The following is a 16,935-nucleotide window of genomic DNA, read 5'->3' as shown; positions in this document are numbered from 1 at the left end:
ATCATGAGACGGGTGCATTAAAAAAATGACACATCTACAAATCTTCACTTTAATGATGTAATGATAACCTCACAACTGATGGCACAACACATGTTCGACACCTCTTCAGGGGTAGTAGGCGCTATACAACGCAATTACAGTAAACATAACATAATCAAGTATATGAAAGATAACATAACATCAACATTGGCATCATCAAAGACATCACTAACATCACCTTCTTCCTCAGACGCCACTGAGCTTGGACTTTGGCTGCTCCGAGCAAGATCTGCAAAGTACTTTGGAGCTGTGGCCCATTGTTGGGCACTGGCTATTTTTCATGAGGGTTGTATATCAGAATATTGTATACAAAAGTATTGTGCAGCAAAATATCATAACCAGAATATCAACTACCAAAATATCATGAGAGTAAATATATATATATGGAAATATAGATTTTCCCCTTCTTAACTCCACATCTCCATACCTTGAAGATATATATTTTCTTGATACTTATACTGTCATGATCCAGGCCAATGATAAAACCTTCTACCACAATTCCAACAAGATCTACAAAAACAACTGAGTTCCTGCAGAGCCAGCCTCATCAACAAAGTGGACTGAATGCAGAGCACCTGGCCCATACCTCATTTCCCTTGGCATCTCCTAGCCAGAGAGAAGAGCAAATATGCTGTGGTTACAGAATCACATCTCACTCTTTTTTAATATATCTGTTTTTTTTATTTCATGCATAACACAACACACACCAACTGCAGAGTATGTCCCATCTCACAGCCAGATCCCACATCTGTCTTAATAATATCATATGTGTATGCAATAGGCCTGAGCGAAACTCGCAGAGTTTTATTCCGCTTAATTCCACAGAGTTACAAAAACACTGCGAGATTCCGTGGAATTCCTCGAGCGGGTGGACATAGGCATGTCGCGCTGTGAAAAATCAGAACTAATAGCACCATGCGGCGTGCTTGAGGGTGCAACTTCTCAAGCTGATTTTGACGCCTCTCAGGTAGATTTTCTACTGGAGAACCAGCTTTCGAACAGTTACAACCTCCCGCATTGGAGAAATCTCATCAGGTCCCCTCATAGCGACAAAAAATCATGCTCGAGGATGGCAAATCTCGCTTTTCGAGCCGCACACTAGAAAAACTCCACCATGTGGCGGTTGGTGGAATTTAGCCGGAACTCTGTGTTACAAGTGTAACACGGAATGGCCAAAATTCCACAAATTGTGCCAGAAAAGCGAAATATATCGCCCAACCCTAGTGTGCACATCACACTCTTAGCACTCTAGCCAAGGCCAATCTGCTTCTAGTATCTAACTAGCATATATGTTAAATTCATCAATGCTCATTTGGCCAAAAAAGCATGCCCTCCACATTAAAGGTTTATTATCTGCAGTCAATGAATCAATAGCTTTGTAGAGTGTTTCTTGTCACCCATGAGGGTATCCAGGTACTGGCAGGGTCCAGCTGATCAGCCGGAATAGTCAGGTCTTCGCAATGGCGTAGCAATGGGGAGTTGGCCTCCTCCCCGCTCTTACCTGTTGTCTTGTGGCAGCAATCCAAGGAATCCCCCCTCTTCAATGAGACCTTCAGAAACTGCCAAAGGCGGCCAAAGGTCTAGCTACACCACTGGGTCTTCAAAGACTGTCGGAAATCTGGAAGAGATGGAGAAATCCGGAGATGAAAGGGTAGCTCATTCCATGTCCTCGCTGCCAGGTAGTAGAAGGAGTGACCTCCGCATTTGATACATCAGATGCTGGATGTGGGGGTTAGAGAAAGTGAAGGAGAACGGAGGTGTCTGGTGGGCTGATGGAAGTTCAGGTGGTGGTTCAAGTAGGCGTGTCCGCAGTTGTGTATGGCCTTGTATGCATGGGTCAGGAGCTTGAACTGGCATATTTTCTGTTCAGGGAGCCAGTGGGATTCCATGAGGTAGGGAGTGATGGGGGTTCTTCTAGGGAGATCCAGGATGAGTCTGGCTGCAGCACTCTGTATGGTCTGTAGTCATCAGAGGTGAGCTGCGATGCATGCATAGGGAGTGCTGCTGTAGTCCAGTCGCCTGGAGATGAGGACCTGGGTGATGGTGCATCTTGAGCTTTGGGGTAACCATTAGAATATTTAACAAGCAAGTGGAGAATGAAGAAGCAGGAGGAGGAGACAGAGTTGACCTGAGTTGTTATGGTTAGCTTGTTGTCCAGAATGATGCCAAGGTTCCTAGCATGTTTCATGGGGTAGGAGTAGGTCTGAGTTCTGAGGGTCACCAGGATGTGTCCCATATGGAGTTTTTGTTTCCGAAGATCAGTACGTCTGTCTTGTCCGTGATGAGCTTCAGGCAGTTGTCCTTCATCGAGTCTGCGACGTCTGTCATGCAGTTGTAGAAGTTGTTGGTGGTTTCTTCAGAGAGGGAAAGAATGAGTTGTGTGTCATCACGTAGGATATGATGTTCAGTCCAGGGGTTTTGACGGTGCTAGCCAGAGGTGTCATATAAGTATTGAAGAGGGTGGGCCTGAGCGAGGATTCTTGTGGTAGTCCTTAGATGATTACCCAGGGATGGGAGGTGAAGGGGGACTTTTTGCGTTAATCCGGGGGGGGTGGGAAGAGATGATCAATCTGAGTGCAGCTCCTTTGATGCATATATTATGCACGTTTGATAGTTCAAATGATATACATGTATTTCACCATACAAACAAAATGCAATTTAAATAAGTAGATCCTTATTAGTCAAGGTATTCTTTGGTGTTGTTTTTATTTCAGGAGACGTCACAGCCAACACGTGTTTCGTCGTTATGGGAATGTAACCCACGACTTTCTCAAGGCTAGTCTTCTTTAAATTGTTGTTTAGTAGTTGAGGTGATAATTCCAACCCTCAAGGGGTTCTGTTAGGGGACCTTATTCGGATCTCGTGATTCTGGTTGAGGTATTCAGTATTATGATTTTCAAATGTTCAGCTTTCGCTGTAACTTTTGGTGATTCGATTCCGTCCCCTCTGCCATGTATGTGAAGCTAATACTGAATACCTCAACCAGAATCACGAGATCCGAATAAGGTCCCCTAACAGAACCCCTTGAGGGTTGGAATTATCACCTCAACTACTAAACAACAATTTAAAGAAGACTAGCCTTGAGAAAGTCGTGGGTTACATTCCCATAACGACGAAACACGTGTTGGCTGTGACGTCTCCTGAAATAAAAACAACACCAAAGAATACCTTGACTAATAAGGATCTACTTATTTAAATTGCATTTTGTTTGTATGGTGAAATACATGTATATCATTTGAACTATCAAACGTGTGCTAAGGAGTTTATAAGTTATGAGTGGCCCTAGCCAACTTTAGAAGAGGGAGAGTGGTTCTCTTCTCCTTATAGCACCGTCCCAAGAATTATCTATTTAGAATAACATAGGTGGACTTTCCTGTGTGGCGCCAGTACCTAGAATTAATACCACCAACTGTGATCAAGCATATATTATGCAGCTGTGTGACAATGTGGGGTGGGAGACCGTATTGTAGGCTACAGAGAGGCCTAGAAGGATCAGAGCTGCAGTCTCTCCTCGGTCGAGTAGCGCTGTGGTATCGTCCGTATCCAATATGAGGGCTGTCTCAGAGCTATGGTTGCTGTGGAATCCGGATTGGGAGGAGTTGAGTGGTAGTTTCCATTCCAGATGTGAGGAGAGTTGTTGCTTGATGGCTTTTTCTAATGCTTTGGCTGCGAACAGGAGCAGAGAGATCACTCTGTAGTTGTTGAGTTTGCTGGGGTCTGCCAGCAGTGATATATTAATAGTAAAAAAAATCCAATTTGGCTATATTTCTTACACTTTTGTGAAATGCTTAATGCAGGCTCAAAATCATCCAAAAAACAGAGAGTCAAGGTGAGGGCCTTGGGAGTTAAATTTGTCCACACAGTACTCCTGGATCCTTTTTTGATTATTCATTTCACAGATTCCCTGACAACGAGATGGAAACAAGCATTTGCAATGCAATTGGTCTTGCCTTTGGGACCTTACATGTATTTAGCTTTGCAGCACATTAGCCTGGGTGGTGAAACATCTACTGTTCTTTAACATGGAGAGAAAGTAAGCACCAAACTGCGTGACATGCCAGGTATGAGAACACATGGAGAGAAATATTATCTTTCAGCTGGAAATAGTGTAGTCCAAAGCTCTGTTTTTAATATAAAATCAGGGCCTTCTCTGGTCATATCACTGATAATACAAGATTTGATAAAAATGTTATTGTCTACGGGTGCTCGTGGAAGACAATTTCTATGGACTGGAATCTAGAGAATGCTAAAGTGATTCCGGTATTTTACTGACCTCTGCTGGTCGTTTTCTATCAAGAAAGGTAAATAGAGTCAGTTGCCTGAAAAATTTTAAAAAGAAAGTCCCTCAGCAGAAAGCATTTCTGGTATTTTACTGACCTCTACTTGTCATTTTCTATGAAGACAATTAAATAGAGGCAGTTGAACAGAAAAAAGGTCCCTAAGCAGAAGCAGACAAGTCCTGCGGCTGATCCCCAGATCCCACAAAGTACATACACATATAAGTATATACTAAAGTATATACAAGAGGTCTCGATTGCTCGACCTAAAGTGCAAGAGAGGTTTTGCATAATGATAAATTTGCTACATGCAAAACCATATTGTTATTCATATCTGAGTGGGATGCTCCATGTTGCTTTTAGTGAAGTTTGAGGTGTTCACTTTTTGCTGCCTATTTAGCTCCCTTATGTAGTGCCTCTCAGATTAATTTATAAAGTACAACAGCGAGAGCTACCTGGGAGTGTAGATAAAGAGCTTGGCAGAGCGTGTGGTGCACCAGAGAGACCTTTCCACATTCCAGCTCCTGCTCTGATGCCGGGCTGTGCCTTCCCCTCTGCTGTGGAGGAGCTGGCCAGCGAGTGACGTCACATGGGAGAACGGATAAAGAGAGATGAAAAGACAAGACGAGCGCTCAGACTCCGCAGCGGGAGGAGGGTTCACAGCTCTGGGAGTATCCGTGCGTGTGAGAGCTCCTCGGACCAGCCTCCGGTCTCGCTCCATCACAGTACCACTCTGAACACGGGAAACTAAGAGCAACAGTGCTGTCGGGACAACATGCCTCAGAACGTGGTTCTCCCGGGACCCGCTCCGTGGGGATTCAGGCTGACAGGGGGCATCGACTTCAATCAGCCTCTGATCATTTCACGGGTACGTTCAGTTCGGTTTGTTTTTATCAGCATGTGGCTTTTGCCTTGTCCTCGGTATGTGTCATTTGTGACAGAGGCTGGTATTTCCTGCTTTTGTACGTGGGGGTACGCACACAGGAGTGTCACACCACGTGTCCAGTACTGGGAGTGTTGGGTTAAGTGCGACCTGTTTCCTGCCATGTGTCGAAATGTGCGTCAAGTGTCCCGCATATTCTTCATTTGAAGGTACTATGGTTTGATCTCTATATTTCTAAGTGAAGATGCGAAGTTCGGACCCTACTCTGCTGGGGGCGGCTTTCTGTGGAGAATCCTTCAGATCAGCGCTCTCAGATGAGATGAGAGCGGCGCCCTTCAATGACCCGCTGTCAGTAAGGACCCGGCTCCCCACTTGAATGATCCGAACACGTGCTTGAGGTCAGCCTTGGGGTTTCTCTGCTCTGATGATACAGCTGTCCGGCTAGTGCCGAGCAAACGTAGCTGTTACCCCACTGAGCCAATACGGCTCAAAAAGACATCCTGGCCTAATTCTTTCAATAAGAAAAGGGCTGTCACACCGTCTGACTTTTCTTGCGTCACTTACACACTAATGATGGCACAAGTGCTTGGCATACGTCGTTGTAAACGTTTATTTTTCATTTTATGACTGAAAACACATTTAAGGGTTAGAGAACCACAAGGGTAAGACTGGTTAATAGGCAGTTACCTCGGACCACTGATCAAGTCACTCATTTGAAGAGCATTTTAACCGTGGCTGTTCTTAAACTGTTTAATTCAGATCTTTGTGGCACGAGCTCTTATTTACCACAGCTTTACGTAACTGCTTTATTCCAGAGCCTAGGCTTCCTACCACTTGTTATTTTCTTCAAAAAGATTCCCTTGCAATAAATAGCCCATGTTATTGATGTAAAAAGTCGGTAACGATGTGCACGCCAGGCACTGTATTTTAAAAATAAACACCAAAGCATACTATTGTGGCTGCAACATGACGTACCGAGCGATCTGGAAATCTGTCAGCAAGAGAGCTAAACATAGGTGCCGTTTGTAGTAGCGCTGCGTGTGTGGGCAGCACGTGGCGTCACGCGCACGAGCATTTCTCATTAACTGAATGAAGAAACAATAAAGGAAGGCCCTAGCTCTGTCATTACCTTTTAAGGACTTATGGACGCACAAGCTTTCCATTAGCTGTACTAACAAATATTTCACTGGTCTCTGGCTTATATTTGCAGCATGTTTAGATTGCGAAAGGCCAAACCATTAAAATCGGAGCAACAATAGATTCATTTGTTAGTGTAGAAGCATTTCAAGGAAATGTTAGCTTTTCTGATTCGTGTTTAAAATTATTGTTGGCCTGTGACGCATAGGCCAAGGCTGGAAGTACACACATGCACACACATACTCATTCGTTGGTCCTGTGTGACTACTGTGGGGTGGAATTGCTGAGTGCACTTTGTAACTCTGGAATGGTGACCTGCCTAAATTGTTGACTATTTGGTTGATAAAATAGCGTATTGGGTTGAGCATCTGCTGTAAGACATTAGCATATAGTCAACCATTACCGAGTCTGGGTCCTGACAGGACTAATTCCACTGTTTGACCTGCCAGGGTCTATGAATACTGATGACGTAGACAATAGCAGGGCTGCGGGTTGAACAGTTGTCCTTGGAATTCCTGTGTGGGCTGCGTTTCATAGTGCCAAAGTCTGGACAGGGCCAACTAAGAATTTGAACCTGCTGGGGTTTATATAATAAGTGCAACCGACAATTATAACTTATTAAATTAAATTATAACTATAACATCCCTTAGATTACTGCCAAATGGCGATTCAGTCCATGCTGTATATTATATGAGAAGTGTATGTCTAGGACATCATACTTATGTCTCCGATCTTTGAACAATACTAAAGACAGATGTATTAAAAAAATGTTCACACGTAGTGAAAGCATAAACAAAATTAAGGTAACTGCTAAAGGACTTTTAAAAGTGATAAGAATGGAAGCATTTCATTGTTCAGGATTAAGGCCTGGGTGGAGCTCGCGGAGTTTCGCACCTCGGAATTCCGCCGAGTCGACACTATCCGCACGATTCCGCGCAGTTCCGCGAGTATCAGACTCCCTCTCGACGAGCATGCTGGTGCTGCACACTTCTAATACCAGGCACCCTTTGCCATTTCAATGATGCCTTCTATGAGCTGCAACAGGCCGGCCGCATCACAAAAGCTGTAATAAGATAGTCAATCACTTCACAGGAGCTGCACTGAATACCTTGTATGCTGGGCACATGCCCTAAAAAATGAAGTGGGGGGACTGTCCAAGTCAGGCAATATGCAAGTGACATCATGACGCGTGCTATCAAAGCACATGACGTCACGACGTGTGACATTCCACATGGCATCACAGGAAGTGACCTCACTGGAAGTGATGCTCTGATATAACATATGCCAACTGAAAGTGCAATAAAATATGTTTTTAAAAAAAAGTTGTCTCCTGCAAAGCATTTCATGTAACATGCAGATCATAGATTTGTATTTTATGTAGATGGGTAACTGGATTACTGCTTTGAACACAGAGATCCTTTTGTTAGTTGCAGTTATTAAATTGTAATCTTTCTAGTAGACCACAGTGGGCTATGAAGAGTATTTGACTCCTACACCTTGTAACCCTGACTGTCTCATGTAACACATCTTGTACATTAATGTACACATTTACATGATTTATTTGGAATGGATAATGTGTATGTTATGTAAAGTGCTCTAACACTCTGCATTGGGATGAGTAGCAGTATAAAAGAAGTAAAATAGTGCTATTTAAAATGTTATTTGTGTAAATACTGAGATAGACCAACCCATCTGACATTCTTACAGTGCATGCACTTATATACATCAAAGTAAAAAGCATGCCTCTCTTAAGTACCTGTGAAGAGATAACACGCTGTATGCTTTAGTTACCTGCTCAGAACAGCTTTGAGGTTCCAGGATGACTCCATTCCCATACTCATCAAAAGGAGGCCTGATGACCCCTTAATGTCTGTCTTTATCATTGCCCAGCTAGAGGTGAAAAAAATCCCCCTCGCTGCCTGCACGATGCTGTTGTGAATCGAAAGCAGACAACGTGCAGGAGCTGATGAAACTGTCCTGGTGTCTCAAAATTACACTGGGACAAGTTCAACATATTTCTGTGGGGCCCAACTTTTTAGCAGGGTGGACGGCGTCCAACCTATGAAAATAGTGGATGAACGCCATGTACCTGTGTATACCCCCGACTCGTGCCCTGCTTGTATGAGCTGCAACATACCAGTCACTTTAAACAAGGCAACTAACAGTAGATGTAATGTGCCTGTTGCCTTCAGTGAGAAAAAGAGGACAGGCGCTTTTTTGAAGTCCATATGGAAGTCACCTGAATAGGCTGCTTTTCTGGTGGATTACGTTTCAAGGTGTGATGTTGATGGTTTTATGACCTGGGCCTAAGTGCTTCAGCAACGGATTGAATAACGCACATCAAAACAGCACGCCCTCAACACGTGTAGCTGCTCGGGCCTGTGTGATGCTTTGCTCAGGGACGAAGGTTAGCCATGCCGCAAGGCATGCAGTGTACATTACACAGACTGGCTGAGCCCGACCCCCACTGTGCCCTGGGCTGCTCGCGTGCACCACTCACCTGATAGTCATAGCAGTAGGCTCACTCGGAGTGGTGGGCATGTAGGTAGGGCACAAGAACCTCTCACAGGTCCGCAGTCATTTTTGCATGCCTTTGTGTTGTTCACTTCACTATCCTCGTTGGCAGGAGCGAAGTGAGCAGGCGGCTGCCCACTCCTGACAAGGCACGGATCCTGTCCGGCTCTAGTGCCCCCTTCTCTCATTAGCAGTGCAGCCTTCCGATGTACACTTTATAGTGCCCCGGTAATCAAGCAGGGACAAACTGAAGTGCTTTTCTATCATGACATTCGCTCAGTAGTCCCCCCGGGGCACAAGGATGCATCCACTTCAATGTGCAGAGTGGGGCCAGACAGCTACGTGTCCCTGCCCCAGCACAATCACTAACCCCTGACAGAAGTGACAACACACAGTAGTGTAGTCAGTGGGTCAGGGCAGGGGCCAGCCTGAATCCGCCTTCAAGAGAGCGGAACAGGAACCCAAGTGTAGGGGAGTGGATGCCGGATCTGAGAGCCTTGTTGGGGACTCTACTTGAGAAGCTGGCTGTAAGAGGTACAGGGATTGGGAGAGATATCCCACTGAAGCCGTCCCACGCTCCTTCGCGGACGGCTCTATGCTTGCATGACTTATGATGAGTGGACGCTCCGGTAAACTCCATTCCATCAGCAGTAGGTGGAGTTTTTACCGAACTCTGCACGCCAAGCATAGCACGAAGTTGTGAAAACTCTACTGCCAAGCCCTACTTAGCACTAGAACTGAGGCACTTTGAAAAGAATGCTGAAGTCTCTAATTCAATCAACCTCACTTATTCTGAGCAACATTTGGCCCACTCATTCCTCATATATGGGCAACAAGCTAATTAACCTTTTCATTAATTAGGTACATAACACGAGGGGACAAAGGAAGAGAATGCTTCACCTGACGGTGCTGCAAATGGGTCACCTTCATTCATTTGATGTCTCCTTCCAGCTGTGGCGAGGTGATGACTGAGACCAGCTCTCATTGGTGATGTGTCTGGATCTGTTCACCTCTAAAGATGCTACATGCTGCTCTTTTAAGGGTACTTAATTCAAGGTCAGAAGTGTGTGGTTGGGATTTTGTGTAGCGTAGGCCTGTCACACAAGTGAGACGAGTTTGGAGATCACTGCACCAACCCCCTAGTGTCCGACTGTGAGGTCCGAATGTGAGGTCCGACCAGGATCCCAGTTTTAGCCACCCTACTAGGCTTAAACATTGGCACAAGATGTACTTCATTACACCCGACTTTACATGATTGTCAAGAGCTGTGAAAACCAGTATTAATAATTGTCAAAAGGTCTTCTCCAGTTGGAAAGAGGGATGCACCACATTTACTGGTAAAGTAAGAAAACCTAACCTGAATTTATCATCTTATGGCCTAACACCATGTGAGATAACACTAGGTTGCTCACCCCATGACAAATAAGTCTTGAAGAAGCGACCTACCCATTCCCAACATAAGACGTTCTGTCAACGCCCTTTGATCTATAGGTTAATGTGGTGCTGGAGTCAGGTCTCTATGAACAGAAGGATTCTACTCATCAAACCTCCGAAGCATTGCCTGCTGACAGCCAGAAATGTTATTACCACTGAACCAGATCTGTTCAACACTCACACCTAGAAGAGCTCAAAATCTACTGGCGCACCCTATGCATGAGCAAAATGTGGTGGACTAACCAAACAAAACCATGTTCCTGTCCCAAGGAAATATTTACGTTGGCTGCAAGGTGACATTCGGATTGCCATCAGACCCTTCTGTTTGATACCTCATTGAATCCATGGGCCTGACCAGGCGTTGTCTGCTGACAGTAATACAATACAATAGGATTTATAGAGAGCACAGCTGCTTCCAGGGAAGCGTCTCGGCGCTAGCAGCAAGATGCCAGCAACGGCCAAGACCTAAAAGGAAAGCCTAGGCGTAGAAAATACAAGTCTTCAAGAGATTACCAAAAAAACTATTCAAACAGGGCGGAGCGCAGAGTAAACGGAAGGGAGTTCCTAAGTTTGGCAGTCAGAAACGCGAAGGATCTCACCCCTTGTCTCGCTTTGCGCTCCCTTGAAACTTGCAAATGCTTTGAAGCATTTGATCGCGAAGATCTGCACTGGTAATAGGCTTTAAGCCTTCACCTCAGGTACAGAGGGCCTTTCTGCTGAAAGGCTCAGGAGCCAAAAAGTAAAGCCCTGAATTTAATTTGGCTAGTAATGCGCAGCCAATGTAGTTGGCGAAGGTGGGTAGAAACTGGTAAACCTGCCGGAATGGTCAGGATAAGGCACGCAGCTGCATTTGGACTAATCTGCAGGGGATGCAGCAAATATGACAGCAGGCTAAGATATAAGCTATTCACATAGTTTAACTTGAACGTGACCAGGGAGTGTACAATGGTCTTGCGATTAGCCTCAGGAACTAGATAAAGCATTTTCCTGAGTGATTTCAACTATAGTGAACCTCTCTGAAAAACAGCTAACAAAAGATGAGGAGATGCTCTTGGGCCTGGGCCTTAAGTTCGTCCCTAATAAAAAAACAGATTTTACAAAACTTAAATTGGAAGCATTGAACTTTTGTCGGAAGATACGACTAAAGGCATTCTTTGCTTCTGCCGAAATGACATCCAGTAGTGAAACCACAGGTTTGAGAGCCAAGTCGAGGTTTACACCGACCCAAAACATTCCCAAACAAATAGTTGCTTTTGAGCAAACGGTCTTGTCATCGCTCACTAAATTGGAAAAAACGAAAAGATTTTTGAAAAATAACATCAGTAAAGGAATGACTACAGCAATCAGCGACTTGAAATCAGATACTTCAATCATAATCAAGCAGGCTGATAAGGGTGGGGCGGTTGTGCTATGGCCACGCTCCATGTACCTTACAGAAGGTCAGGCACATGTGAATAATCGCGATTGGTACAGGCCATCCATGGAAGACCCTCTACACGCGATTCAAGATAAAATCCAGAGATTATCAAAAGATGGGCGAGATGAGGGCTTTCTGGGACCCAGAGAGTATGAATACCTGAATAAAAAATTACCCAGAACACCGGTGTTGTATTTTTTGCCCAAAATACACAAAAATGCCCAGGTACCTCCGGGCCGCCCGATTGTTTCGGGCTGTGACTCTGCACTTGAGCCAGTATCGAAGTACATCGATTTCTTCTTAAAACCGTGCATACTGCAGGTTAAGTCACATCTTCGCGACACTATGGATTTCATCACCAAAATTGAGGGGAACCCATTTGATGCAGACACACAACTGATGGTCACACTAGACGTGGCCTCTCTATACACCCAAATTCCTCAAGATGAGGCTTTGGAAGTGATTGAAATTTATTTGGACCAACGGGAGAGACCACACAGGGTGCCCACGTCATTCATCTTGTCACTAGCAGAAATCACGTTACGTAGCAACTATTTTAAATTCGAGAATGAGTTCTACATCCAGATCAAGGGGACAGCCATGGGTTGTCCCTATGCGCCGGAGCTGGCGGTATTATATATGGACCAATATGAACACCGGTTCATATACAACAATAATCCATTCAGGGACAACATACACCAATGGCTACGATACATCGATGATGTCTGGCTCCTGTGGCAGGGGAGCCAGACCCAGCTAGATCAATTCTTTGATTGGCTCAACTCTCGACACAGTGATATCAAATTCACACTGAATTCTAGTAAAAATAAAATGACTTTTCTGGATGTCACAGTAGGCAGTAGCGAGGGAACGCTATTCACAACAATGCACAAAAAAGCAACGGATAGAAATACAATCTTGCATTTCAAAAGCTCGCATCCACAAAGTTTAAGAGAAAATCTGCCCTACGGGCAAATGCTAAGGATAAAACGCAATTGTACGAACTCATCTGATTTTGAGACACATGCCTCCCTATTTTGTAAAGAAATGTGAAATAGGGGGTACCCAAAAAAGCTGCTCTCACACACGAAGAAACGAGTTAGGTTCATCCCAAGGGACACTTTGCTCAAGGTGAAGAAGAAGGAGGAGCTTGAAAGACTGGTCTGTGTGTCGACCTACGGCCAACATACAAACCAATTCAAGCGCATCATTCTAAATAACTGGCATTTACTTGAAACGCTGGACCCTCCCCTTCAAAAACCAATCTTCGCTATGTGCAAAAACAAAAGCCTAGGGCAACAGTTGGTCAAAGCAGATAGTTTTATCCCGAAGCCAAAAAGTGATCTTATTTCCCAATGGAATCTAAAACCCATCTGCGGGCATCGCAAATGTGGCAATTGCGTGTCCTGTGCAGCAACACTTGAAGGAAATGTTTTTTCCAATAATGATGTGACGTGGAGACATGATGTTTTCACGAATTGCAGAACTAAAAATGTGGTCTATGCTGTGGTGTGCATCTGCAACAAGGTGTATATAGGAAAAATGACTCAAGCAGCTAATGTCAGAATTACACAGCACCGCTCACGGATAAAGAAAAAAGTGCTGACTGCGCCTATGGTGGAACATTTTGTGAGCTGTAACCACACCGAAAATGATTTCAAGTGGACGATTCTTTTTTGGATTGATTCTAAGCATAATCCAAATGTTGAAATGGCCTTACTCCAAAAGGAAGCCTACTTAATAATGAAGTTTAACAGCGTGAACAATGGGCTTAATTGTCTAAGTGAAATAAACAGAATGTAAACAATAGGCTGCAATTCGCAGTTTTGGAGAACTACTGTTCCCAGAAGCCTTCACGTTGATCCACACACCCCCACAAGTCACATGACGATCACATGATTTTGTTTCCAAAGACTTGAGAAGTACTCGCGCGACCTGCAAAGCGTTTGAGCAAGTACTGTTTGGTGTGATGTGGACGTTTATGCAAAACGAGAAATAAGGTATGCCTCTGTTCACCGCAGATTTGTTTGAGAGAATTGGCTTTCTACGGAGTACAATGCGGTCCGTTTAACACACGCATGCACCGCCTGTTTGTTCTTTCAGATTTTGAAATAATTAGACCACCGGCAGCGGCACAGAGAAGCCCCGTGACAGACAGGTTAAGGTAGGCTTCTTTGGGGAGGCTCAAATAATGAGACAAATGTGCCGGTTGGCGCCAGCACGCGTCCATGACTAAAACGTGCTCGTTTTACTTGTATTTCCACAGAAATCAAGTACATTCATTCATCCACAGCGGGGTCGAACCGCCTCAGGGCGGACTCAAAGTAAGTCAGTGGAGCATTCCTCAACATTAAATTAATGCATATACAGTCAGTGTGAGGCTGATAAGTGTTATTCACATTATTTCAGAATATGTGATTCGGGTGAGGATTTTTTCCCTGCCGGCGGCAGTAACATAAACGTGACGACGGCACCAATACATGAAAGGTAAAACACTGCCCCCGCTGTTCTTATCATTATGGGTTCATAGCCACACAGATTTTTGATAAAATAATCTCACTTTGTTCCAGTGAGTACCCACGGCATAGACCACAGTTTACGAAAAGTGCAGCCCTGGAAGTTGAACTTAGCAGGTAGGCTGCACCTTCCCTTTGGGAGAAATTCCTTTGTAAATATTGAATGGTTGCAGGACGAGATAGATAAAGTTTTTCTTGTTTTTGTGTTTTATAAATAGTTTCCATGGACCAGACTTTGACAGCCCTGATGAGAGTCTTTTGATTCATCAAAGGGACTTGAAACGCGTCGGCATTGTTCATTTTTGTTACATTCATTTGATTGTGATTATTGCAGAACAATTCTAGATTTGCATATAAGCAGATATATGCTGTATTGGGTTGAGACACTCGATACTTCTTTGCGTCCAAAAGTTTGGTGAATAATCAGGATCAAGACTGTATTATTGGATAACAGCGCTATTTTTTCACTGTGTCTAAGAGCACTCTGGCATTGGAATTGTATATACATGTAATTATTATCTATGTAGTCATGTCTCTAGTATTGTATTAATGTTGGTTTTTTGGTGGAATATTTTTGTATTGTAGAGTATATGGCAATTCGTGAAGTTGATAATGTTCTTTGTTTTGCCTAAACTAAAATAACTGACTGATTTAAAAACAAATGAATTCAAAAGACTTGAAAGTCTGGTTAAACTAATAAATTTTAGTTTACCCAATTTAGCATTCATTGGTTTATTCACAACAGAGGCATAGGTAAAATCCCCATTTTTTCTGCATTCAAAGTAAAACAAGCATTAGAAATGCAATCGGGCTCGGATTTATTTGAGTTTGAGCTAATGGCATTGTAAATGCCAATGTATTGTTGCTATGTGTTATGGAGTGTGTTCATGTGGTGTGTACTGCCAGTGATCTCCTTGTGAGTGTGAGAATATTGCACCGTTACTGCCTGTGATGTCCTTCTTGTGAGTGTGAGAAGCTTGCACCTCTGCTGCCTGTGGTCTCCTTGTGAGTGTAAGAAGCTTGCACTGCTACTGCCTGTGATGTCGTTCTTGTGAGTGGGAGAAGATTGCACCTCAGCTGCCTGTGGTCTCCTTGTGAGTGTAAGAAGCTTGCACAGCTGCTGCCTGTGATGTCCTACTCACTACTCTACTCTACTCACTACTCTACTCACTACTCTGCACTCACTACTCACTACTCTACTCACTACTCTAATCACTACTCTGCACTCATTACTCACTACTCTACTCACTACTCTACTCACTACTCTGCACTCACTACTCTGCACTCACTACTCACTACTCTACTCACTACTCACTACTCTGCACTCACTACTCACTACTCTACTCACTACTCACTACTCTACTCACTACTCTACTCACTACTCTACTCACTACTCACTACTCTACTTTCTACTCACAACTCTACTCACTACTCACTACTCTACTCACTACTCACTACTCTACTCACTACTCACTACTCTTCACTCACTACTCTACTCACTACTCACTACTCTACTCACTACTTTCTACTCACTACTCTACTCACTACTTTCTACTCATTACTCTACTCACTACTCACTACTCTACTCACTACTCACTACTCTACTCACTACTCACTTCTCTACTCACTACTCTGCACTCACTACTTTACTCACTACTCTACTCACCTCACTACTCTACTCACTACTCTACTCACTACTGACTACTCTACTAAATACTCACTACTCTGCACTCACTACTCACTACTCTGCACTCACTACTCACTACTCTGCACTCACTACTCTACTCACTACTCTACTCACTACTCACTACTCTACTCACTACTCACTTCTCTGCACTCACTACTCACTACTCTGCACTCACTACTCACTACTCACTACCCTGCACTCACTTCTCTACTCACTACTCTACTCACTACTCACTACTCTACTCACTACTCACTACTCTACTCACTACCCTACTCACTACTCACTACTCTACTCACTACTCACTACTCTGCACTCACTACTCACTACTCACTACTCTACTCACTACTCTACTCACTACTCACTTCTCTACTCACTACTCTGCACTCACTACTTTACTCACTACTCTACTCACCTCACTACTCTACTCACCTCACTACTCTACTCACTACTCTACTCACCTCACTACTCTACTCACTACTCTACTCACTACTCAACTCACTACTCACTACTCTGCACTCACTACTCACTACTCTACTCACTACTCACTACTCTGCAATCACTACTCACTACTCTACTCACTACTCACTACTCACTACTCACTACTCACTACTCATTACTCACTACTCACTACTCTACTCACTACTCACTACTCGGCACTCACTACTCTACTCACTACTCTCCACTCACTACTCTACTCACTACTCTACTCACTACTTTCTACTCACTACTCTACTCACTACTCACTACTCTGCACTCACTACTTTACTCACTACTCTACTCACTACTCACTACTCTACTCACTACTCACTACTCTGCACTCACTACTTTACTCACTACTCTACTCACTACTCACTACTCTACTGTGTGGTGGCGTAGGCCCGAGCCCTAAAAACAAGAGAGAAATAATATACATGCACCTGTGAAAACACAACTATACCCTCAGAAGCAGACACAAAACTATACACAGACTCAACACAATGCACAGAGACACAGAACACAAGACACACAGCCCTTTATATATTTCATAAGTT

At 44.0% G+C, this 16,935-nt stretch overlaps 1 protein-coding gene across 2 annotated transcripts in view; it reads left to right on the top strand.

The window, feature by feature from the left end:
• The first annotated feature begins 4,939 nt into the window (after positions 1–4,939).
• PDLIM3 (PDZ and LIM domain 3) overlaps positions 4,940–16,935 on the top strand; it is a 117,962-nt gene continuing 105,966 nt past the window's right edge. The window contains exon 1 of one of the 2 annotated variants that reach the window (XM_078678044.1): positions 4,940–5,184. In XM_078678044.1, the coding sequence (XP_078534170.1) occupies positions 5,092–5,184 (93 nt within the window). In that variant the 5' untranslated portion in view covers positions 4,940–5,091. The remainder of the gene's footprint in view (positions 5,185–16,935) is intronic. The other variant, XM_078678043.1, reaches the window with a different exon arrangement.

Source organism: Lissotriton helveticus, chromosome 2_2, assembly GCF_964261635.1.
Source record: "Lissotriton helveticus chromosome 2_2, aLisHel1.1, whole genome shotgun sequence".
Classification (NCBI taxonomy): Eukaryota; Metazoa; Chordata; class Amphibia; order Caudata; family Salamandridae; genus Lissotriton; species Lissotriton helveticus.
Note: the sequence above shows the minus strand (reverse complement) of the source record. Positions and strands in the feature narration are given on the sequence as shown.